At 39.6% G+C, this 27,390-nt stretch overlaps 1 protein-coding gene across 2 annotated transcripts; it reads left to right on the forward strand.

Annotated features, from left to right (window-relative positions):
* Window positions 1-1,212: 1,212 nt before the first annotated feature.
* prickle1a (prickle homolog 1a) lies at window positions 1,213-25,299 on the forward strand. 2 transcript variants are annotated; one of them, XM_026919667.3, is made up of 8 exons: window positions 1,213-1,500; window positions 17,266-17,448; window positions 20,127-20,240; window positions 21,465-21,602; window positions 21,687-21,890; window positions 22,036-22,222; window positions 22,781-23,629; window positions 23,731-25,299. In XM_026919667.3, the coding sequence occupies exons 2-8, from the start codon at window positions 17,275-17,277 to the stop codon at window positions 24,564-24,566; spliced, it is 2,502 nt and encodes an 833-aa protein (XP_026775468.1). In that variant the 5' UTR covers window positions 1,213-1,500; window positions 17,266-17,274; the 3' UTR covers window positions 24,567-25,299. The 2 variants fall into 2 exon arrangements, with proteins under 2 accessions (XP_026775468.1, XP_026775469.1); XM_026919668.3 differs by lacking the exon at window positions 1,213-1,500 and adding an exon at window positions 13,194-13,848.
* Window positions 25,300-27,390: the final 2,091 nt, after the last annotated feature.

The raw sequence follows: 27,390 nt of genomic DNA on the forward strand, positions 1-27,390 counted from the left end.
GGCCAACACACATTGGTCTGCAGGTCATAACCTCAGCCAACCTCGGTCCCAGAGCCTGAAACTGACCCGCAGGTCAGCAGACTAAGAAATGAGTTGTTTTATTTGTTTACGGCTGTATGTTTATTAGTGCAAGAGCAACAAATATGTAACTGGTACATACTCACCATAACTGTCATGTGGTCACCTATTCAACTGCTGAGCCTGTTACACAATTTGACTGATGCAGAAAATGTTTTAATTAAGACCTTGACTATGACCGAAAAATCTAATCCAGACGCATAAATATTGTGTCTTATTTGGCCGCTGTGATTGCGTACAGTCTTGCCATTGCCATGTTGGTTTACCATTCAGACCATAGTGGTTGGAATTGGGTTACAGTGAACACTGAGAATTTGGACTCTTTTTGGATAAGTCAAAGCACAGTGAGCCTTTTAAAAGCTGATCATGTTTCTGCACACCTACAGCTGGCCATGGATGGGAAAGGACACCACGGGAGGCCAGCCACTGTTGAGATAAGCCCACGCAATTTAGGAATGTAGAGGCAGAGAACGAGAGATAGGGGAGGCCCTGTGAGAGCTGGCTGTAAGTGTTATGCATACTGTCAGAACATTTATATAGGCTGACAAAAACAATATGAATGACCCCTGACTCCATTCTGCATTGCTGCAATTGTTTGAACAATTGTTCTAACAGGATACACTCTCAGGAAAAAGGGTACTACACTGTACATCTTCTGTACCTTTTCTATGTATTGTTCCTGCAAATGTGCATGTAGTGTACCTTTAAAGTATTAATCTAAAAGCTAATTAACAGTACAAGTGTGATCCTTGAGGTCCGATCATGTAGCTTCAATAATTTTAAACTACACTACATTCACATTACCATGTAAAAGACACACAGTAGTGGCATTTTTGATAGTACCACCACAGTGACAAGGAAAAGTACATGCTATTTTTTTTAGTGTACAAGTGCATATCTTTGAAATGAAAGAATACATGATGCATTCCAGTATGATAAAGATACACATTAACATTTACATTTAACATCTTTGGATTGTGTTATAAAGATATAATGAAGGTTATGCTGCTGTGATTTTGTCTGAGCCTAACACACTTCAGGATTGCTCCACTCCAGACAGCCAAGAATGTGTTTCTCTCTGTAGGGGAAGGGAGGAGGGTGAATCTAAACCAATAGGCTCAGAGCAGCAGAGCTCATGTCATTTTCTGTGTTCTTGGTTCCTGAGGGAGAAGTACACTCTTCTGCAGAGGTAGCACACAGTGAGCACGACTTCATATCAAGAGGATTCAGTGAGATCAGGTTTATATTAGTGTTAGCTCAGGCTCGGCCATGCATCCAGGCGCTCTTCACAGGACTATGTGCGTTTGTCTGGACGCGGTGCTCTGATTCACGCATGAGGGACAGCTTTACCACCAATGACACCCAAGCACAACTGCGCACTCAGATAAAGGACTATTGGGCTCAGGATCATTAGTGTGTCACGTAAGTCTCTTTTCAATGGACATCATTTTAATTGCACTGCACAGATAATGCAAATCATAGCAAATCTGCACTGGGTCGCGCACGTGAGTGTGCTGTGTTGTGTTGTGAGTACTTTTCATGCGCGCGCGTGAGGGTGTTACTCATCATACCTATAGACCTAATCGCATACTAAAACGAGTGATCCCAGACGTCGTAACATTTATCTTAACTTTCGCCTGTTATTGAAGGCTGCTTTGAGGTGAATAATTAAGACATGCCTGCAGATCGTCTAGCCAGTGTATTTGGTGTGGTGGTGGATTTCTTGCGTGTGTAGGCAAGTCGTTAAAAGAGCGCGTGGTGAAAAAAGCCGAGCATACAGTGGCCTTGTGCCTGAGGCTCAGCTGTTGCCTGTCACTTCAGTGCCAACTGCTCTTCACAGGGTGCAGTAACCATTAGCCATTTTAAAGCTTAGCCTCAGCCTTATCTGGCTCTTCTCATCTACAAAATAATGTTAACGAGTGGGAAGTATGACATTTTCGCTCACGTTTATTCACAATACTGCAAGCTAACAGTCATTTAAACGGAGCTGACTCGTCAACTCAGACAAGTGGCTACACCATTTTGTAGTTTGTACACTCGTAAATAAATAAAGGTACTGAACTGTACTTGTCCTACACCATTTTGTAGATTGTACACTCTTAAATAAAAGTACCAAACTACTTGTCCTACACCATTTTGTAGTTTGTATACTCTCATAAATAAAGGTACCAAACTACTTGTCCTACACCATTTTGTAGTTTGTACACTCATTAATAAAGGTACCAAACTACTTGTCCTACACCATTTTGTAGTTTGTACACTCTTAAATAAATAAAGGTACCAAACTACTTGTCCTACACCATTTTGTAGTTTGTATACTCTCATAAATAAAGGTACCAAACTACTTATCTTACACCATTTTGTAGTTTGTACACTCATTAATAAAGGTACCAAAGTACTTGTTCTACACCATTTTGAAGTTTGTATACTCTTAAATGTAGGTACCAAGCTACTTATCCTACACCATTTTGTAGTTTGTACACTCTTAAATAAATAAAGGTACCAAACTACTTGTCCTACACCATTTTGTATTATGTACACTCTTAAATGTAGGTACCAAACTGCACTTGTGGGGTGGTACCATCAAAGGAACATCTTTTGTACTTTTGTATGTACCTTTTATCTGGGAAGGTGTCTGTGGTGTAGCTTTAACTTGCCTTTACAGCTCAAAGTACATCAGTTAGCCCTAAAGTCCAATTATGTACCATATTATTATTTTAAAGTTACGCTATATTCACATTTCCAGGTGAAAATACACACTAAAGCTACAAAAGGTACCGTTGATTGTACAGCTGCAGTGGTACCTTATTTCTGAGAGTGTACACCTATTCACAACTTGAAAGCTGATTACATTCAATGGACTATATAATCTTCTCAGACTGTGCACATGACAGACATTTAAACTGCATATTACAGTATGAGCTACATTCACTTCAGACTGTCAGAAACTAGTGCATTCCTCAACCTCAATAAAATGGTTTTAAACCATTTAATTTAATGGTTTGTTTGGTATTATCAGTCTATAGAGAATGCATTGCAAACGTTTTATAGATTATACTTTTTCCTTTAGAAATGAAAAATACCAAAATTTACATGTATTTGTATATATAGAACTTGTAGAAACACTGTAGTGCCCTCTAGTGGTTATATTGGGTATTACATGCTCACTGCATGCAGTAAAATTTGCCACTGAGGAAACTTGCCACTGACGGAGCAAAGCTTCAGGTGGTGTTCTGGGTAAAAAAATGTACAAAAAGGTCACTAGTTATTGTACATAAAGTTTATTAAAGACAAATTGCTCGTGCTTCTCCATAAATAGAATGTTATACTAGTATTCCTGTCAAAGAAGAAACAATAGCCCAAAATTGTAATTTGCCTTGTTAGGAAGCTCTAGATACCGAAAACCAAATGCCATAGGCTTATTTCTTCTAAATCATATCATTCATATCACACATCATCATAATCATTCATATCACACTTCCATGTGGAACTGAAACCCCCCCCCCAAAGTCTCAGTACTGATCTGTTTTCCATCTCCATTTTTATATATATTTATTTTTGAATTTATTTTTGCTGTTTAAATCTCCCAAGCTCCGTAAATGAAAAACAGGGTCATCTTTCTCATAATCATAACCCCAACTCTCTCTCTCTCTCTCTCTCTCTCTCTCTCTCTCTCTCTGACTGGCTCCTTGTGTCTGTGCCAAATGGCAGGAGAGACTCCATGAAGTCTCCGACTCCATATGAGTGCTTTACCATTACAGCTCAAGACTAAAACCCTCACACAGGAGGACATTAATGTAAGTGTGTTTCAGCAAGGTGCTAGATTGGAGCGAGATAACAGAGACATGTCTAGGTTGCAATGTAAACGGATGGAACATGGTGTGTGTATGTATGTGCCATAGGAGTCGACAGTTAATCCCTAGTGCCAGCATGTGTACGTCTCTCTGTTGATTTAATGCCTGGGCTGGCGCAACATACACAGAGAGGCGTTTGTGTGAGCCCGAATTAATCACCGTTTGCCTACTCGTGTGCTAACTGCTCCAAACCCAGACCCTCTGGCACTCTTTCACATGGTCCATCTAGGGGAGAAAGGAGAGGAAAGGGGAGAAGAAAAGTGGGTGAATAAACTCATGGCACTCTGAATAACACTGTCTTTCATAGCTGAGACAAGAAGCAGTGACTGGGCTTTCCTGCTGCAGACAGGCTGCGGGGCTGAGGCTCCGGCTACCCAAAAACAGGTTTTTGGCCCTCTGGTTGCTCTAGAATATGCTGCTTGATGAGTTGATGGTGGTCTGTGCGTATGTGGCCGCTTAGTGCCATGTGAATTGCTCTTGGATCAGACAGAAGCTGTCACAGTGTGGTCGGTCAACCAGGAAGAAATATAAACATCAGTTGAAATCAAAGACAGCAACTGTTTTCAACTCTGTCCTTCTTTTTGTATCAAGATTCATAGCCTCCTTAGACATAGTCTATATACATTTACATTTATTTATTTAGCAGATGCTTTTATCTTGACCAAATTACAAGTGGGACAGAATACTGTCCAATCATTAAAGGGGATATATTGTGAAAATTTACTTATCCTGTACTTTAGATGTTTTTAAAATCTTGAGTTACACCCACACTGAGAAATAAGTACCTACAGTAGTCTCTTCAATTTAGCAGTGACAAAATAAGGACCTGCGTGCACAAACCACCAGAATCACAGACTTCGGGTTGAGGAGAGCGTCCTGAGATGACGAGTAGGAACTCTGAGTTGAGAGGGCATTTTCTTTGGTTCACCAGTGCTTTTCTACTACTTTTTCACTGGATAGCACCGCTCAGCTTGGGAGCGAGCGGCTAGCTCAGTTGCTCAGACGCTTGATCTTAAGATCGTGGGTTTGGGTGCTGGGCGCCAACCCCAGCCACTGGGGGTGCACTGGGGAGCGTTTGGCATAATAATCGGGTGTATAAACCCGTGCCAACTCAATATGCGGTAATCAATGGAAGGTGATCCGCTGTGGCGACCCCTAATGGGAGCAATCAAAAGGACAACAACAGCACGGCTCGGCTCGACTCTGCAAATTACCCATATTCCTCCATGCTGCTGCTATTTCCACTGCCAAACAAGACTTGGTTACCCTTTCTGCCCAAGTACTGTGCGATGCGAGCTATGAAATCCCCAACTAACCTTCCCAAAAGGATTTTTAGACTCATAGTACTCTTAGTCCCTGACCTAGTGAACAAGTATGTTGCTGGGCCATGGCAAGCTGCACTGTTCTGAGAAGCACTATAACTGACCTAGTCCTGATAAACTGTATTTAGAATTTTGTATCTCCTTCCTCATATTCTATGTCAGACTCAAGCTTATATGAGATGTTCAGATGTTGAGCAGCTCCCATATTTACTTCCTGGTAATTGTGTGAGTCAATTTGTGAACAGTAATGAACATTATGATTCTGCTAATGAATAAAAACAGCCTGGGAGTTAGAGACAGTTTATTAAAACACACAATTTTAGAGTTAAAATCATTTAAAATATATTTCAGAAACACTCAGGAAAGACATGAATATAGTAAGATAACACATTAAAGGCCCAGCAGTGGCTCTGTGGCAGTTGTGGGATTGAACTCCTAACCTCCCTCTCACCAGCTAAGAACTGATGAGCTGCCACTGCCCCATCAGTAACAAGAAGTATACTTACCTAAATATATTAAATGAACTGAATTAAAAAATGATCCATGGCAAAGAAATACACTGCTGGCATTTTTAATAGCATTTTTATCATCTTAGACTTTATAATTGCTAATGAAAGCTTCAGCTGAAAGTGGTTTTAATCAATGCTGCTTTGGAGATTAAAGAGATTTGGCTTTGGAGCTTTAGCTTTTGTAGATTTAGCTTTGGTGGCTTATGACAGTACTTTCTGTTAGTGCTCTGTTAATTAGCTTATTCACGGTAATCATGCTAGAAAGGATTATATAGTTTAAGGTTAAGACTTAGGAACATGTATATATATATATATATATATATATATATATATATATATATTTATAAGATATGATTTTGGTAATGGGCAGTGAAGGAAGCCAGACTAAGTCTATCTGTGGTACCATCTGGGAAAACAGCAGCTCAGTTGTTCTTTCTAATCATATAAAGTTATGTAAAGAGCACATGCTCATGTTACTGACCACTAATAAGGGCTTATTGGTCATACATCTAATGCTGATTACTTGCATTAGGAGTGAAATTTCAGATCTGCATGCTATGCCATAAGACTGACGCAACACTCCACACTTTTTTTTTTTTTTTTTACTTTGCAAGCTACTTTGCAAGCTGGTTAAAAAGTGTCATCCTTCTAATACTTCAAAAAGTGTCTTGGAGGATATCTTTAGAGTCAGTCTGATAGAAAAAACAGGGTGGAGATCCTGTAGCATTTTATTATGGCAGGTCATCAACAGAATCCACTTTTAAACTGTCACTTGTCCTGCTCCCTGGGAAAATAATCAGATGGCGGAAATCAGATTGATCTCTACATACACTGACACACAATACTTTGAGCCAATTTTGTTTCTTCTAACAAAAAATTATTATTTTTACTTTATAAACCAGTCTATTTAAAATATTTCCCTCTTCACCATGTTACTGTATGTGGGCCAGTTTTTTTAGGCGTAACCTGTAGGCATACAGTTACTGACTATGCACAGTCATTTGTCAGCTCCCTTCCATCAATTATTACGTATTATTTCTCATGGTAGTGACATGAGAATGGGTGTTGGTTTTGAGTATATTAGGTACAACAGCATAGCTGGGATTTCCAAACAACGCAGTAACCCGAGTCCTGTTTACTAAAATCTGTGTGGCTTATTCAGATTTTTGAAATCCAATAAGTCTTAATCTGGTTTAAGATCTCAGGTTATGATGTTGACACGAGCACTTGAATAATCAGATAAATACCGACATTCGATAAGGATCCGATTATTAACAGTTATGTAAATACTGTCACAGCTGAGCTGAGAACAGTTTCAGCAACCAAAAATATCCAGCCAACAACAATGTGTGATTAGAAACTGACAGCGATAAAGGGTTAGAGAAGGATTAACACAATCTGCACATAGAAAAAGATGAACTACAGTCCTACAAGGTTTACCAACAAGATAGGTGTGTCTAATAAAGTGGTCTGTATGTATATGTACTCATTTTTAAAACAGTGGTTGCTGTGTTTTATCCTGTACAGAGGTTGCTAAGTCAATGAGGTCCCTACAGTTTTATGACAGAAGTGAGCGTCAGTAGGATCTGGGGTCAACATACAGGTGGGTCAATATTGACTAAAGCAGGATGAGGACATACCTCCCAGTGTCATCCTCCAGCCCACAATGGTGCAGAGGGAGGGGGTGACAAAGACGAGTGTCTTGCCTCCAGCACACATGATGGGGGTTCAAAGAGTGCTAAGTTTGTTTGGAATGCTCACACTGTCTTCCTGTTTGAGGGTGAATGAAAACATTGGAATGGCAGACAACCAGATGTGCTTGGGATGACACACAAGCGTGCACGCACACACACACACACACCCACACTTAGCTTACACACTGTAAATGGGCACACCCGTTATTTACTACCCAACTTATATGCTTTCACTGACGTGCTTTAACTGACACCCAACAATGACATTCAAGTGCTTGAAATTTAACAGACATTTAAGAGTTTCTGCTTGTCACCACATCAAAAAATGTGTGTGTATATTTATTTTGTGCCTTGCCACATAAACCATCATTTTCCAGTTTTTACTTTTAGAAACACACAATTCCAACAAACAGCTTGTGACCAATAAAGATGGCTGTGATGTCTAACAATAGGACTGATACACAAAGAATGCCACAGCAGTCTGGAGAAAGTAAAGAAAATAGTTGGGAACACACTCTCTGCATCTAGAAAATATGTTTAATAATATGTTTAATGGAGAGGATTGGTGACTTCCACCATAAACTGTAACCTCAGTCTCTTCAGGTCAGCAGTCTGCAGTGTTTGATTTGCTTTGGAAAGAACAACAGGAAACTGGAGTAAAAGTTTGTAGAGGTTGACCTTTAGAGGAAGAATAAAACGCAATTTAGTGCTCACAATAGACAGACAGAGAGGCAACAGCCGCATGTGGCTTGTAAGGGACAATGAAACTCTTTTACTGGGTTACGGTGCAACCCTGAGTCAGCATTGGCTGGGTGATATTACTGAGGTCACTCTAGACCATTGCCATGGTCAAGCAGCTTGTCAATGTAGTAGACAAAAAACATCCTACCGTCCTAGCGCCACAGGTCAAATCCATCAACACCATCAGTATAACGCTGACAATGGTTTAACAGGGCACAGGTTTGTATACTTTACCAAGGACCCCAGACATCTGACCTTCCCATGTATTTATTTAGCAGACTGCCATATCTAGACCTATCTATGACCATGTGGAAAGTAGAGACCAAGGAGCAACAACCTAAATAATGATATACAGTGGGGTCCAAAAGTCTGAGACCACACTGAAGTTTTTTTTTAAAAATTGGAAACAGAAGGTTGTAGAATTTGGAAATATTTAAAACAAAGAAAGTAAATGTTCAATATCTTGAATATTTACTACTCAAGATTCTTCACTATTTCTAGTTTCCTATTTAAATGTAAGCAAATTTGTGATATTGAGCATGTTAACTGCTTTGTACAAAATGTCGGATTTTCCTCGTGCCTAATCTTTTCTATTGAAGCTTGTGTTTAGATGATACTCCAAAACATTTGATCTTAAATGGATCATAAGGTTTTGCACAAGCTTGTGGAGTCCATGCCAGCTCGAGTGCACACTGTCATCAAAGCAAAAAATGGACGTAGCAAATACTAAGAAACTCTAAAATTCATGTAAATATTTCAAAGATTTTACTTTTCACTCAAGTTGTTGCAATAATACAATTTGTAATGAAATTTGTTGTATTAAATTAGAAAAGTGGTCTCAGACAGTACATCTCTATTATCTATAAAGGGACTCACGTCTGGGAGCAATCAGGAGTATTTTGGTTAGGGTAGAACTCAACCACCTTTTGCTCTTATAATTTCAGCTTTACTACTTCTCTTAATGATTTAAATTGTGCCCAATTAAGCCAGGTCTAAAGTGAAGCATCCAGCACACAGGCCAGTGAGGCTTCTCCCTTTGCAGTGCCACTGAGGCATGTGTTCAATTAGCTGGTTATAAAAAACTGTACCGGAGCGCTTCTCGGAGGAATGTTAATGATTTGAGGGATAGTAGGCTGGGAAACATTGTCAACTGTTCCCAAGTATTGTCGAATGTGGGGCCACTTAGATTATTCCTTTTGAAGTGTTAGACAGCCTGGGAGATATTCACATGATGTGTGAGAACTGGAAACACTTTTTGAGGTCAATTCCAAGTGATGATGTATGTGTTCAACTCACTGGAGGTTCACTGTTGGGTTTTTTTTTTTATTTCCAAGCCCTTAATTAGTGTCGTTAAATGAGCTGTTATTTAACAACCCTCTCTCCGGCTACAGTCAGGTACATGTAAATTTGAAATAGATGTGAGCAGACACACAAGTAAAATAAACACAATGATGTGTTTGGTGATTTCATTAGGTTTATTTCCCTATTGTTCCAGAAATTTAATCAGCCATAATGTCACTACACTATAGTATACTACTTTATAACACGAATTAACCTTTGACATTTTTCTTCGTTTGTTGGCAGATCCTCTTATCGGAATATGTGTGTTTGGACTAAACGCTCCCTTTGTCCAAGTGTATGTGTGTAGACTGCCACATGGTCTTTGTGTATAGTGTGACAATATAAAAGGACTTCCTACCCTTAACAGTGTAGGAATGTGTCAGTCCACTTCCCATTGTTCACAATGAGCTCTGCTCTTTACAGCTAGGTGAGAAAGAGTCAAGCAGAGGGTGAAATACAGTGTCCCATCATATAGTCCAGTAGAGTTGATCTCAGATGGGGCAAATTCCTTTGCATTTGTATGAAATTCAACACAATCATTCCCACTTACAATTAAAATTACAACAAACTTTTGGTAGTGTAGTGTTCTTAATATCTATGATACTGTATCATTAGAATTAAAGTAAATTCTACGTATGGTCTATTCCAAATTTAGTAGAGGCAATGAATATATGACAGAGCTAAAAAAATTGATTAGTTCACACAGCCATTTTTCCAGAATCTGCCAATATGCAACATTGGTGTAAACTTTATATGCTATCTGAACAAAAGACGGCTTAACCTGTCCTAGTATATGCAATTAAAGGGGTTATCTGAGGGTTATAGGACCACGGATTGACCCAGGTCTGTCAGCACCAATGTGGCCTAGTCCATATCAGAGCAACACTCCATCAGTTGACCTTTCCCTACTCTGCTCAGGAGCAAAGGGCTGTTACAGTAGGGTGATGGTCCTTTATTGGCCTTTATGGCTCTTCCTTTGTTATGCTTGTGTCTTGATAATGGCCATTGGCAGGTCATTAAAGTCTTGAAAAAGCCTTACTTTTATAAGATGGCTAGCACACAACTAGGCACTATCTTAAACAATGGCTGTGAACTGCAATAAATAGCAGTACACTGCCAGGACATAACCTTGTCTGAGGATCATTACAATTCTTACTAGCATGTCCTTACAGAGTGAGAAAAACCAAGTGACTCCTTACAGAGTGAGATCTGACCTTTCAGAGTCAGTGCTTTTTTAGATGCAATAAAATAAATTACAAAACAAAGATATGCAAGAGTATTCTTGACGACTTTGAAAGATTGAGTTTCAACCAGAACTCAGACAAGACTTTGAGTACACTTGGTGAATTTGATGTATGACCAAAGTAAAAGCAGTTGACCATGTGACAACTGGCCCACATTATGTAGAATTTAGGACACTGTCAAATATAGGGCACTATTCTGAGAGCCAAATCTATGCTTCAATTCCCTTGGAGAATGAGAAACTGGGTGGTTCAGGATTGTGACTTTAGGACACAGTTTTGTTCCAACCTGCACTGTAGTATTTCGACTATGAGATGTGTATTGAGCTGGGACAAGTTAGGTCAGAGCGTCTGTTTTACAGTTCAAAGAAGTTAAAACCAGGTGTGAGCTGCTGTTTGGGTCATTCTGAACATGAGTGAGCAGAAAGATGGGGGTGGGGGGTGGAGTTAGAGAGGGGGCAGGAGATTTATGACACTATGTAGCTAAGGAACAACTAGGGGTCAGGGATGCGTGACTTGTGTTCTTTTATATTTCACAAGTATTTCAGGTCAACCCTGACCTGTGAAACAAGAGCTAGTACTCTAACAATAGAACCCAGAAGTGTTAGCGGCACTATCTAAATCACTTCGACATATTTTGACATTTTGTAGCTTATGCATAGGCAATTTATTAAAAATAATAATAATAATAATAATTAGATCACTTTATTTGTACTTTGTGGTAAGGCATCATCAACCAATGTCAGATTTCTCAAGTGGTGTTTGAAGAAGAAAAATATTGTCTCAAGACTATGCATCTGTGACATAATTGGCATGTGCACTATGTACAGAATGAGACAGAAGTTAACTCAGGAGTCTGCTCAAATGGGAATGCTGGCATCAACTTATAGCACATGACAAGAACTTTTATTAGGGAGTAGTAACAGAGAACTGTTCCCTCCATAATTAAAGAGGTGTGAAAAACTCATGCCTGTTGCCAGAGTCTGCACCTAGTAAAACCTCTGTTAAAAAGTGCAGAGGTGCTCCCTACTACTGCTTTTTAGGTTTAATTGCAAGCTGTGCCATTATGCGATCTGGGCCTCAAGGCCCCTGGGAACTTTTCATAACTCCCCATAATCGCTGCATGCTTGTTTAATAAAATTGCATTGTCAATACAGTAACATCTTGGTTGCCTGTCCACTGAAGACAGAGGTCACTCAGCATTTTCAACACTCCAAGCTAAGACTCATGAATGTCTTCACAGCAGGATGTGGGGTTGTTTATCTCTCAAAGACTTGCTAATGCAAGGGAGTGTGAACTCTTTCTTCCTCACACTCTGAACACAAAGGCCTGGAGTTTGGGCTCAGTCCTGCTGGGATTGAGCGTCTACGTCCTTGACTGCAACAATGGCTTTGTCCACAAAAAAACACCCCACAAAACCACAATGTCATTTATCAATCATTGCATGGAAGATAGAACTGCTAGAACACTTCTATCAGTTAAACATCCTAAAACCAGAAGTTGTACTTCAAAGATGAACCTGCATCACAGTTGAATTAGCCAGGGTGTATAATCATACACCTTTTGCAGACTTCAGAGGGAGTTTTGGTTTCAAGAGCGAAAACGCCTTAGCTTGCAGTGAAATGGTTTGGACTACCCACAAAGACCACCCTGGGAAGGGTGAATTTGTGCTCCTCCATCATCCATCCTTTAAGGAAGCAAGCACCTTGGACTCAACTTTAGGCTTTGTTTATTGAAACAACAGAAAGGCATCCAACTTTTGCACATTCCTCAGGAAATTATAGAGATGATGAGGTCAACTGTGCTTTAAGTTAGAACCCTGAGGTTGTCTAATTTTGGAAGGTTACATCATAATTTGGCATGGTTTTAAAAGCAAATTCAACAAATGGACTTCAAACCTTAGGATTTTTGAACTTTTTCTGCTAAAAGCCAGAGAAACAGATGACAATACTCAAAGAATACTGCAACTAATCATGAAACTTCCTTGTGGACGTGGTTGATCTGGATAGGAACTAGTCCTTTGATTCATATGGAAATAGTCCCACAGGGTTGCATGTAGAGCTTTTCTTTAGGCACCATGACATGGATCTGCTGACGTCACTGTTGACTAGGAAGTGAAAGATTGACTGTAGCTTGGGCCCATTCAGCTTTATTAGGGAGGCAAGCTGTCTGAAACTGCCTCTGGCTAGTTTTGGTAGTTTAAATGCATGAGTTAATGAAAGAACTAAGTTCTAAGGGTGCTGTTACTGACAAATTAGTACAGTAGTTTTTGATGTGTAACCATATATATATATATATATATATATATATATATATATATATATATATATATATATATATATATATATAATATTACACACACACACACACACTTTGACGTTGACCTTCCCACATTAGTTAGTTGTTTGTTTGCATCGAGACATATATCACTGGAAATTCACAATAAATAAATTGGGAGATGTTGGGATAAATGTATAGTTATGCCACTGAATCTGAGCATAAACCAATTTCTCAGCTCTCTTTTGAAGCAAGCAGGGCCAAGTTACCCTTCTAAAATAACAGCTTCAACACCAGGTTCATTAATGCACATGTCTAGATTGACCTAAAAAAGGTTAGCAAAGCTTCAGCTAAATGTAGGGGTAGAAAGAAACTGCTGAGGAAAATACTCAGTGTTTGAAGTGTAATATATAGAGGTGTAATATGAAGTGTAATATATAGAGGGGGGCTGAAGCTGAATGGCTGAGGCTGGGTTATGAGGGAGTGGCTTCTAGCCGGAGCTCCACAGGAGTGCAGTAAGTGCAAGAGCCATCTGGTTGAACTGCTCTTCTCTCGCTGGCTCACTGGCTCTCTCACATCCCCAGCTGTGTGCTGGATGTGCACATTGGTCAGACTAACATTACTGGAAGGAAATGCAACAGGAGGCCTAAGGATCTAGCCAACTGGATTTTAGATATGAAAAGACTGGAAAATGTTACTCCTAAGGACATGTGATCCAGGGATCTGTTTACAATAAGAAAGAGAAGGAGCTTTTGGAGAGATCCCTTGTTTCAAGAGTTGTGTATTAAGAGGTAAGGTCAAGAAAGGTAATCAAGGAAAAATAATAAAAGTTTGATTTACTCGTACTGTTCTGTGCTTTATAGGAAATAACAATTAGCCATAAATGTCATAAAAAGCTCTACTTTATAAAGTTATAAACAGGTTTTCATAGTTGCTCATTTTAAACACTGCTCTGTACTTAAGTGTAAGTGTGGCATAGAGGCATCTGTCTAAAGGCTGGCCTTTCTGAATAAAGCATGGTGTGAGAGAGGTAGAAAAGTGTGTGACTGACCACAGAGAAACTGTGGGTAAATACCAGCAAGTTCTAGGCAACTGCCTGATGAAAGCCTGCCTGAGTACAGGTGGTCCTTTTCTAGCTACAATGACAAGCCTTTCAGCCATTTGGCCATGGAATAGTATACCGGTTGTGCTCTAATGGGATAGTGCTCTTTTGTAGGACTCTAACCTATGATTTTAGCATTCCCACATGATGAAAAATCCAACATATCTCAACACATAGTTAAATGCTTTGTAATAAGTGTTATTTCTGTAATATATAACCAACATTGGTGGACAGCAAAATGGACATGGACTGTATATTGTTCAAGAAGTTGACACGCAGTTGTTCAGTTCAAAAATGATATCTTTTGCAAATTGTGTCTGTGTTTCCTACATAGCATATGCAAATAGTCCTCTTGTATACTTCCGATCTTCCCTTCTCTGCATGTAGAAGAGTGAGTTGAAGTGCTTTTTGGAGCATATATCTAATCTCTAACAGACAATAGGATATAGGCTTGTTGACTTAACGTTCTAATCCTGACTGCTGTAGTGGAGAGAAACTCTCATTTGTGGAACACAGAGACTTTTAAGAGCTTAGAACTGGTGCCAAGGATCATGTTCTTGACATTAGAGCCTTAGCTAGGTTCCCAGAGCTGACAGTATTTTGCCCTGTTCCAAATCAACCGAGGCCTGGAATGAATATAAAGTTTCTTGTCCTCTAACAATTCACCTGTGCAAGACTTTTTGTTCAATTTGTCAGTTTGGGATAAACAATAACTCATAATAACCATACATAAGAAAGTAACCCTGTTTGTTTTCCAGAAAGTAATGAAAAAAAAGCCTTACTTATTAGTGTGATTTCCTAGATAACCCCATTAACTTAATGCTGATACCTTTTATCTTAACTAAATTTCAAAGATATGGCTGTTAGTGAGTCAGGAAATTTCAATTTGTTAGGGCTTGACCTCAGCTCCTCAGGATACACATAATAAAGGATTCCTGCATCCCATAGCTTCTCCAGCTGATATCTGTTTAGATCAGATTTCTTAAATGTTAATACTTAACAGTGACTGCAGTGACTGGTCCCCAACTGTATGAGTGTGTGTGGCAGTCTACCCCCTCAGACCCCCCGTGCACAGCCTCTGGCTGAGGGATTCAGGTTCTCTGTGGGTGGATCTAAAAGATATGCATCTTGGCCTCCCAAAGCCATGTTAACAAGGGTTTCTACAAAAGAAATGGATGTTAAACACTTACTGCTAGGAGAGTAATACATTTGGAAAGGGCCTTGCATGTTCATATGCATGAAAAAAAAAAAGCTTTTAGCCACCTGGTGGTCCATGAAACAGGATAGAGTTAGTTAAATACTGAAATTCACCATGGTGTCTGAGTGGAAGTGCTGATCAAGTGAACATGAGCAAAATTATTTGAAGTATCGTTCAGCTGAAGGTGTGTTGGCACATTATGCAGCTGGTAAATTAATTCAAATTTAATTCAAACACAGGAGAATGACATGAGATCGTAAAAGATTAAAGGGCCACCTTTTGCTGTCCAACTATGTTAAAGTTTGTGTTAACCCCTTAAACTCCCCTACATGTGTCCGTGGGTCCAGACTCACATTCCTAAGTCTTGTAACTACATACCTTTCCTATCAGTTTCAGTGTAGTTACTGAATGATTAATAGTAGTTACTGAATAATATGCTTTACGATGAATAACAGAATAACAAGCCAGGAGTTTAAGGGGTTAAATATCTTAAGGAATGGGAATATGTGTGTTTATTCTGGTCTCTTGAAAATTTGGGTGGTACTAAAAGATCTTGTCTTGCAAGTTAAGAAATCAGTGAGGAGATAAGCATCTCAAAATGTGAAAGATCTTAGATTAACCAGAAAAAAAAAAACAAACAAACTCAAAATCTGGTAACCTGACCAGTTCTGCAGGCTACTAAGAAGTTCTTCCATCTTTCTACTTTTTTTATTTTTTTATATTGTTCATCATACCAGCAGCCTTGTGCAAGTCACTGCTGTTGTTGAGTTAATGGCTTGGACTTGTCTTCTTGAGCCTGGACTACCCAGATTATGAAAAGCCAATAGTCGCAATGCATGACTAACTGCAACTCTCACTCAACAGAGAGTATTCGGAGAGAAATCCAACACAATGTAGTACACAGTACAATGTAGTACAAGAAACACTTCATACAGTGGACTTGTTAATCTTTGTTCAATGTGTGAATAGTAGCAAGTCATATACTCTGAACAGTCATGAATATGCAGCATGTTGGCCCAAACTATCATGCCACTTCAAAGGGTACAATCAAATGTGCCTGGCTTTCTCAGCTGTCCACTTAACCACAGCAGGGAGTGAAGAGGAGGAGGAGGGGTGCTAAAGTGGTGACTAGGGCTAACTGAAGTCACACAGTATGAGTCTGTATAGCTGAAATCTGACCACAACTACACAACTATTTATGATCAACAGGCATGTCTGGAAAAGTCATTTGAACAAAGTCTTTTTCCAGCACATCGTGACAGAATGCGCACAATACATCTACATACAGTAAAAATGAGAAGCATGAGAAGTTTCTTAAAATGAGGATGTCTTCTCACTCACTCACTCACTCACTCACTCACTCACTCACTCACCTCACTCACTCACTCACTCACTCACTCACTCACTCACTCACTCACTAGTCAGGCCTTTTGTGAAAGCAAACTTCCAAAAAGAAAAATCAGGGAAAAAAAGAGGACACACACTATAATTAGACTTTACAATATGATCTGATTTTATTCTATATTTAAAAAAAATACATTTAACAGAGGAAATCTGTTAAATCCTATAGAAATGGAAACATTTGAACGTTCATGGTCAAGTACAGTCATAAAATGTAAATGATGTGCACAAAGTCAGTAATTGCCTACTGCAATAGCCCGGTACTATAGCGTACATGCAGTCACACAAGTGCTCCTAATGCTGCATAACACTAAAACTTGTAGGCAGAATCTTTTTACAGGCCTGTTTTCTCCATCAAGGGAAAACTATGAATCATAGCTGCTATGAAAGCCAAAAATCAACATAATGTGTTTTAAGTAATGAGTACTGGAGCTTCACTGACTCTTGTCAGACTCAGAGGATATAGTTTCATGACCAGCAAAATAACATTTTATTTTTCATCACTAGGAGGTCTTCATGATGAACCTGGAGAATCCTGGTGGTTTCCACAGGAGCGGGAAGCATCTGGACATGGATCAGAAGGTCGGCAAGCTCACTTTCGGCTTTCAGAGAAGCTCTACCTCAGATGATGATTCAGGATGTGCTTTGGAGGAGTATGCCTGGGTTCCACCTGGACTACGACCAGAACAGGTGAGCCTTTTGTTGAGTGTTGAGTGCTGTTACTGTCAGTTCACTTCCACACCCACCTCCGGTTAAAAAAAAAAAGCTGATGAAAATGGTAGTGTAGCAACCTACCCAACGGATGGATGGAACAACGTGCAGTAAAGATAGCCATGTGGAAAAAAAAACACAGATAAATGTCATATCATGAGCACTCTTCTTAGGGAAGCATTTGAGTACATATCCTGTCAGTGGGTTAGACAACCATATGAACAGACATTAGAGTGCAACACTCCTTAAGCAATCTTGATTTATATACAAAGGAAGATTAATCACTCCACTGGGTGAGCAAGCTTGTTCTAATTCATTCTTATTAGATCAGCCAACTCATTTGTTAGGGAAGCGGAGCATTTTGTAGGCATCACCCCACAGGCACTTGGAAACAGGATATGCTGTTTTTTATTTACAAACTGTTTCATGGAAAATCTGCAAGTCATTATGGCAAGCTGGCAGACAATGGCCTAAAGCAATCGACACTAACTGCCAGCTAAGCGAACAGTATGAGGAACACTCGGGGCAACGGCTGTTTTCTGTACTAGCCTGTCTGCAGAGGCAGGCTTCTCGTGACTGAAAATGTGATGATGTGGCGCTTTTCCAAGTCAACAGGGAAGGCCTTAACAGTTATCTCAGAGGCTTACTAATCCCCCTACTCGTCTGAGAAGCACATATGACTGCAATCAGGGGTGAGGGGCGAGAAAAGGGTCTAAAGCAATATAAGACTAAAATCCAAACACTGCCTTTGTGTTAAATGCAGGGAGCAACTGTAATGTCTTTACAGCTGCCATTCCGTAAATTACCCCGAAACATTATAGGTGATCATTGCTGGGAAGTACACAGATACTCAAAAACACTGTTAACTAGTTGCCCAAGGGAGAGGAGTGGGTGGTAATATTAGCATGAAATGAGCATGATTTATGTTACTGCTCATTGTCAGGTTTAAATGGCAGCCTGAATAACAGCAGGATGCTGCTTAAGCAGGAGGAGACAAGCCCAATCCTCTTTATCTGCTGAATGTTACGACCAGCACTCATAAACTGATGCCCCTTACCGAGGTCACCAGCTAGAGGGGAAAACACAGTAAAGAAAGCATCTTTGGCTTGCACAGAATGAAAAATAGTAGTACAGACCCTTCACAGCAGCTCAGTAACAGTAATAAATTTATCAAAGATAAGTGGCAGGCCCTTCTGTTCATAGACATGATATAATGGATATGTAATGGAGGTTACTAAACCTGGTGTAAATTCCAGTTGTCTTTCAAGTGCTGATAAGAGATGTTAGATTGTCGTTTGTCAAGGATGATTAACAGTGTGCCATTATATAATGAGAGTAAAAAATATTTACAAAGGTTATAGTTTAGAGGCAATTACTTAGTATAATATATACATGCTGTCACCTGTCTTGACTAAAGTGTGATTTTAAATAGTATTAAAATTTTACTATATGCCGCACATATTTTACTTACACATACTTCTAAGATTTTAAAAAGAATGACAAGAATTTTCAGAAAAATACATTATTAATATCTACTGATAAAAGAGATAAGCTAAAAGAGATCTTTTGTAGCAAGTGCTTTTGATAAAATGCTCTAGTAGTTTCCATAACCACATAACTGTAACTCTGCAATGTCACTGCAGCATTATTTAATATGATTGTCCTCTAAAATTCAATATTTTAAGCAGAATGCAGCTCACTGAATGTGTTGTACAAGACAAGAAGACAAGCAAGATGAGATTTCATGTGTTTAATTCATATAATGTTCTGTGATTGTTATCTTTAATATGGAGGAATTTAACGGAATAACTAAAATATCTATTACATTTCATTTCAAGACGTTCCATGGCTACTTGCTGTCACACTTGCAGTAGCCTAGAAGATATCTCAGCCCATATTTGGCCAGCTCTAATCCACACCATGAAAGCATAGGAACTGAAAGCTAAAACTGCACAGTTCCTGATCTCAAATGTCTTCTACTGAAATAAGCAAATTGGTGTTTGGTAACACAAAAGCTCTGGAGATGTTTGAATCCATCCAGGCCAGTTCTTTATCACCTGGATGAGTGTAAGGCTCAGAGTATGCCTTAACATATGTCACAACATTTCACTATCCTGTAATCAGTTCACTATTTGATTGAAGCACAGTATATATACACACCTGCTTATCTGCAGGTGTGCTCTTCATTTGTTTCCAGTCAATGATGTCTGAACAGCATGTCCAGGCCGGTGAAATATGTCATTCCAGGACAAGCTTGTTCACCTTGGAAGCAGGACAGCCTGACTGACTAATATTTCCATGACACATGCATTTTATAAATCAGTCAAGCCAACTACTTTAAGGGATAGTGGGATGATGGGTGTTAATTAAGGGCGTATTCACTGCCTCACATTTACTGAGTTGATGAAGATGAAAATTTAGATTTAAAGATGTGATATGATACATTCTTACAACAGTAATAAAGTTGTCAAGCAAAAATGCCAGTCTCCTGTGGTTAAAGACAGCTGATATAATAGAAACACATTGCAGCAGTATTCAGTTGTTAGCATTTGCTACCAGCCTTCAAAAATGGGGTTCACACTGGTGTATCACTTCCAGAAGGTTTGTCCGATATCAATATTCATTTGTAATTTTAACTCTCCCTATCGGCTTTGCAGGTCCAGCTGTACTTCTCCTGTTTGCCAGAGGACAAGGTTCCCTATGTTAACAGCCCAGGAGAGAAATACCGCATCAAACAGCTCTTGTATCAGCTGCCTCCCCATGACAATGAGGTAAGCTAAACTGGATTAAAAAAATACTAAGGTAAAGATTATGCTCTGTGATGGAGTATTATGCAAAAAAAGCATAATAGTCCATTACAGTACATAGTATATATCTTAGTATGTGCTCAAGAGAAGGTAATACTGACTAAGACGAATGAACATGCTATGCAAAAAAACCTTAACATCAGCATGAGGAGAACATCAGTGCAAGAGGGAAGGCAGTGTTTGTCTGGACTGTGTTGACAGCCTGCCTGCTTTGCATACTCCACATATCATGACTCCCTAGGGAACTTGTTCATCTAAGAGCTGGTTATGACCTGTAGAAAGTAGTTGCACTCGAACTGTTCCTACATCTGGCTAAGCCTATTTCACACTTCCATGTAGTTATTCGAAAGCTAAGCTAGAATAGGGCACACAGAGTTACTTTGTAGCAGGAGCCCTATAGCAGTTTGGGGTTAAGTGCCTTGCTCAAGGCAATAACAGCTATGATCAAAGGAAGGATGTTAGGACTGCTAGTCCCCAGATCCCAGGACTAAGTCAACAAGCCGTCTGTAGAGCCAGGAAACCTCCAGCTCTGGTTCTCTGGTTTTGAAGCCATAACCCACAGGGGCACCGCCACCTCCAATGGGACCCGAAAAACAGCGCTAAAATAATGCTTCTATTGTTTCACCCATTGTTGAATGAAAATGTGATGAACCAGTGTGGGTGCTGGTTAACCTCATGCGTTTTCATACCTTGTCTCATTCACTGGATTCCTCTTGCCATCACAGAGGACATCTTTGTTTCCTTGTTCGTCTGTGGGTGTTGGTACAATGAGACATTTGAGCTGGTGATTTTATGATGTTGCTGGGGGACTCGACACAACATGTGGCACAGAGATTCCTCACATTGCTGTGGTTTACTAGCAGAGGCCGGAGTGTGTAAGGACACTGCTCTGATGCATGTTATGTGTACCACAATTATTGCTCTGAAGTACTATCGCATTGCTTGCTTTGTCTCAGGTTTGTTGCAGATGTCTGGCTGTAACACAGGCCTCACTTCTCTGAACATTCTCTGAACATTCTCTGAACAACACCACCCTCCTTCTGATTAAGTGTTAAACAAAATCACTCTGATCACACCCAACATAAGAAGCAGAGCTCGCTGAATGGTTTAAAGAGAACTGGACAAACCCAATCATAAAACATACATTTATGTCACACATTTAACCACAACTATCAATTCCTGTCTTAGGTGCGCTATTGTCAGTCCCTTGGTGAGGAAGAAAAGAAGGAGCTACACATGTTCAGTGTGCAGAGGAAAAAGGAGGCACTGGGGCGTGGAACTCTAAAGTTACTGCCTAGGGCTATGCTTCACGCGATCTGTGAACATGTAAGTTTTCAAATCACAATTCCTACTATTCATAGAAACAATAAACAGTCACAAAAAAGTAACTGACCTTTTTAAAAACTTCAGTGTGGGGAGAACATTGGTGGAGGAGAGATGGCAGTGTTCGCGTCAAGAGCAGGGCCTGGACTGTGTTGGCACCCAGCGTGTTTCGCATGCTCAACATGTAATGAGCTTCTAGTGGATCTCATTTATTTCTATCATGAAGGGAAGATTCATTGTGGGAGACATCATGCTGAATTGTTAAAGCCTCGCTGTTCAGCCTGTGATGAGGTAAGCGCAAACACTTATATACACGCTATATATTAAGTGTATGAAACGTGAGGTCATTATTCATAATCAACTTAGTGCCCAACTGATTCAACATCTGGATATTTACAGCTTTTAAAAATGAAATACAACACTATATATTTTTCAGATTATATTCGATGATGAGTGCACGGAGGCAGAGGGCCGTCACTGGCACATGAAGCACTTTTCCTGCTTTGAATGTGAAACCATTTTGGGTGGTCAGCGGTACATAATGAAAGATGGTCGGCCCTACTGTTGTGGGTGCTTTGAGTCCCTGTATGCTGAATACTGTGAGGCCTGTGGAGAACACATTGGTAAGCCAAAGTCTATCTTGTGCCTTCATGTCCTTCGGGCTGTAAATTAAATCAATGTCAGTGTGTTTTCACTCAAAATTTGATAATGCTGACTCATATTTAATAACCATGGTCTATTATTCAAGCAAACACTTTCCCATGAATAATAGATCATTACATAATTTCAGCTGGCAATATCCCTGTGACTACAAAATTAAATCGGAATTCTGAATTCTCACTGTCTTACACAAGTCCAAATTACTGTGCATGAACATTTTAAAAATAGGTCAATTATGTAGTTATTAGATTGATTGCTTAACTGGTGAAAAGTGAAAAGTTAAACCATTTTCAGTGTGACCTGTTTTCAAATTACATTTCACATTTGCCAAACAAAATGGATAATTCACCACCTTGCAAAAAAAAATGTGTAAATAAATGTATATCTTCATCAGTCTTCAGCAAATATATTCATAACCTTGTCCTTCACACCAAGGTTGCACGGGTATCATCATCGAACCCTATTTGATTCTTCTAATTTACTTCTAATTTGCCATCCTAATTTTATTTATTTTCATTTAGGGGTTGACCATGCTCAGATGACATATGATGGTCTCCATTGGCATGCCACAGATGAGTGCTTCAGCTGTGCCCAGTGCAAAACCTCCTTGCTTGGTTGCCCATTCCTGCCCAGACAAGGCCGCATCTATTGTTCCAAAGCTTGTAGTCTGGGGGAGGATGTCCATGCCTCAGACTCGTCAGATTCTGCCTTTCAGTCTGGCAGATCTCGTGAATCCCGTCGCAGTGTCAGAACAGGAAAGAGCAGTCGTTCTGCAGACCAGTGTCGCCAGTCACTGCTCTTCTCACCTGCTGGAAACTACAAGTTCCCTGGCTTCTCGGGCAGTGCGGAAGACACTTTGTCAACCAAGCTGTCCCATTTGAACTTAACAGACGATCATTTCTGGAGGAACAGGGAGGAACAGGAAGTACCTGAGGACCATGAAGAATGGGCTGAGCATGAAGACTATATGACCCAACTACTTCTTAAGTTTGGAGAGCATGGGATCTTCCAGCAACCAGAGGACAACAGACCAAATGATCCTTGGATGACTGACTCTGAGATCAAAAGTAAGGTGGAGTCAAAGATTTCAGGTAGTGGTGGCAATAGCAGTCTTGCCAGTAAAAAGTACATGACAGACATGTACTGGACACATTCCCAAGACGGACTGGGAGACTCTGCATACGGCAGTCATCCCGGACCTGCAAGCAGCAGGAAAATCCAGGAGCTTGATCTGGAACATGGTGCCAACTTTAAGCATGAGGAAAAGCAGTGGTATAATGACTCACTGGAGTGCATCACGGATGGACTTAAGCAGCAAGAGCAGAGTGTCCGAGACTCCATGGACTCTCTAGCACTATCTAATATAACAGGTGAGTATATGAACCAGTAAAGATGAAATTTGTTTGGAAAATCCTGTTCATGAATGAAACATGATTCTTACTGAGATCTGGTCTAATCTCTTTTATTACAGGTACATCAGTGGATGGGGACTTTAAAGAGAAGCATGTACCCTTTTCATTACAAAACTTCAAGCTGGAGAATCAGGATTGCGAAAAAACAAGCAACATGGGAACTCTCAACTCTTCAATGCTGCACAGGAGTGCCAACTCCCTCAAGAGCCTTACGTCTGAGCTGGAGCATGTAGAAGTAGTTGAGGAAGAAGAACCAGAAGAGCTGATCCCCCTCCCAGAGGAGCGACCCATTCCTCCTGTTCTCCGGAGGTCCAGATCTCAGTCAAGGCCTCATCAGGTCAAGTTCTCTGATGATGTTGTGGACAATGGACACTATGAAGATGTAGAGGTGCGACAGCCTCCAATGAGTGAACGCACTCGGAGAAGGGTGTACCATTTTGATGAACAGGACGAGCGACACCGTCGGCATCATCGCAACCACAGACGAAGGAGCCGAAAGTCTCGGTCAGACAATGCACTGCACATAGTACCCAAAGAGCAAGCGCGTATGTGCTTCAGAGAGGACTATCTCCAGCGTGGTCCTATACCTACATCTCAGTATGCACAGCACTCCCATGCCCATGTGAACTCTGAATACGGCTTGCAGAACCAGGCTGCAGAAAGATTCTATCGTCTTTATGGAGACGATGACGATTGGTGCTCTACATGCTCATCTTCTTCCTCTGAATCGGAGGAGGAAGGTTTCTTCTTAGGTCAACCGATTCCACAACCCAGGCATCCTAGGTATCAGTATTATGCTGACAAACTTCCTAATCAAGTATCCCCACCTTATGGCACAAGGACAAATTCCAAAAAGAAGCGAGGACATAAGGGGAAAAACTGTATAATTTCATAGACTTTATAGAATCCAAAATAGTCACCAGTATGTTGCAATACAATAGTTAGCTCCTGCATTTTATCTGCCTTCATTCAAAGGCCAGCATTGACCCTGGCTCAAAACATGTCTGCAGTATTTGTGATGAACAAGACTGACACATTCTTGAAAAGACATTGTTGTCTTGCAATTCAGTAATATTCCATGTATTGTGCAAAAAAAAAAAAAAAAAAAAAAAAAACCCAAAAAAACCCCACAAAAAACTGCTATGTTTATTAAATATCTGGTCACTTGGTCATTGACACAATGAAAGAGTATATTTATAAAGTACCATATATAAATGAGTGAATATTTAACAGTGCAAATATAAGTGTGTGTATATATTGTAAAAACTGTTCTGATTTAAAGCAGATATTTTTATATCCCTGAATTTTTAACAAAGAAAAAAGTACTATGATAGTTGACAAATAGCAGTAGTTGACAAATGATTTGCAGCTTCACTTTTGTTAATTAGTTTTTTTTTTTTTTTTTTTTAAATAAAAATGTCACCAAATGCAATGCAGTTAGACCCTTGTTATCTCAGGGTCACATGTACACATGCTTCTTTTTTATTAAAACAAACTAATGAAAAATACATCCTACATTCTGTATTATGCGGTGCGTCATTCGTTTGAACTTTTTTTTTATGGGCCATTGTAAACAGATCAATGAAACATGAGCTTGGCAATAAAAGCATATGCACGTTTCTTTTAAATGTTCTTCATTTGGAAACGAAAACACATTCTTAAATGAAGACTGTTTATTACAAACTTTTATCATATGAAATGTTTTAAAATGTGAAATAACAAACTGGTCCGTCAAACAAAAATGAATAAATAAAAAAAAATAATAATAAAGTTTAAACAAGATAATTGAATAGTCTGATTTTAGACACATGAACAATGTTTAACAAATGTACTCCCATCACAGCTATATCTCCATTATTGTAAACTATGTATAGAAATCTTGCAGAGCACAATAATACAACAAATGAAAACCAAACTAGTAAAAGATGCCTACAAACCCAGTAGTATTCAGCATGACAATTCCAAAGGAGGGTAAGTTTTTTGTCTAAACTTGACCAGATTAATACGTATGGTCAGATTTTAGCGCTATATTCACCTCAGATATAAAATGCCGTAGGTCCGCCAGACATAGCTTCCTAATCTCAATCAGGTTTTCTCTAAGTGTGGCATGAAGGTGTCCTTCCAAGGTTGGCTTTTTAGCAATTAGCATCTTAACCACCAGGCCAAAGGTCTCACAGTCCTGCCTAAATAACTGAGGTTAAGAAGAGAGATTAATGTTAGCTATGCTCTTTGATCGAGATATCTACATATCTCTAAGTAATTCTTTAGTTCAAATGATCAACATATCATCAAATTGCCAGTGTGGAAAGCAAAATATAACTGAAGGCCGTTAGCATATATTGAAATATTACATGTAAGACTTACCAATGGTTTATTCAACATTCATCTCATGTCTTATGTTTTGCATTACACTCACAAAAAATAGATTTGGTTAAGTTAAATCAAGAATATAAGGAATAAAGTATTATACTAACACTAACAACTTGTTTGCAAGACGTCATGGGGACGCAATGAGGCATATTTGAAAAATACTTTGAAAAGACAGATTTTATCCACATCTTCAAGGCAGAAATTGAATTGAATACTTCTGGGTCTTGTACAGCTACACTCACTGGTCACTTTAACAGGAACATTTTATACCCCTGGTCATTCAGTCAATCCAATCAGCCAATTATGTGGCAGAAGCACAATGCACAAAAAAATGCACAATGGGGAAAAACTGGGATCTCTGTGACTTTGGCATGGTTGTTGGTGGCAGATGGGCTGGTTTGACTATTTCAGAAACTGCTGATCTCCTGAGATTTTCAAAACATCACCTGGTCTTCTTCAACTGTCCAGTTTCTGTGACCCTGTGCCCACTGTAGCCTCAGATTCCTGTTCTTTGCTAAGAGGCATGAAACCTGATGTGGTCTTCTGTTGTTGTATCCCATCCGCCTCATGGTTGCACGTATTGTGCATTCTGAGATGCTTTTCTGCTCATCACGGTTGTAAAGAGATTACTGTCATCTATCATTCTGATCTCTGTCAACAACAAGGCATTTCCGCCCACAGAATATTTCTGAAATACTCACAGCTCGTCTGGCACCAACAATCATGCCATGGTCAAACTCACTGAGATCACATTTTTCCCCATTCTGATGTTGGATGTGAATATTAACTGAATCTCTTGAGTTGTATCTGCATGATTTTATGCGTTATTCTCCTGCCACATGAATGGCTGATTGAATAAATAAATAAATGAGCAGGGCTACAGTGGTTCCTAATAAAGTGGATGGCGAGTGCATATTAAATTCTTTTAGGAATATTATATCTAAGATGAAGTACTTTGGAGCTAAACTGAATTTACTTACATATAATATTCCTTTTGAGAATTGGTCGAGGTGGAATGAGCAAATCAGAGTTGAACAATGTGAACAATAATGTGCACAGAGGGACAGAAGAATAAGCTGTTCTGAGATGAGAGTGAAAGAGAAAAAGAAAAACAGAGAAGAAAGGAAGAGAGGATAGACAGAGAAAGACTGCGACCCATTAGCTAACCGCAAGAAGAATGGAATTTGGGAGATTTGTTTAAATACACAGATAATATACAGAACTGTGATAGAATGAGGCCAACATGAAAGGCCAAGTTTAATCACAAAGGGCTGGAAGGTGAACTCCCCAGCTCAGCCAGCAGACAGGGAGAGAATAACTAAGGAGAGACAGAGCAGGACGAGGACTGG

Source organism: Pangasianodon hypophthalmus, chromosome 9, assembly GCF_027358585.1.
Source record: "Pangasianodon hypophthalmus isolate fPanHyp1 chromosome 9, fPanHyp1.pri, whole genome shotgun sequence".
NCBI lineage: Eukaryota > Metazoa > Chordata > Actinopteri > Siluriformes > Pangasiidae > Pangasianodon > Pangasianodon hypophthalmus.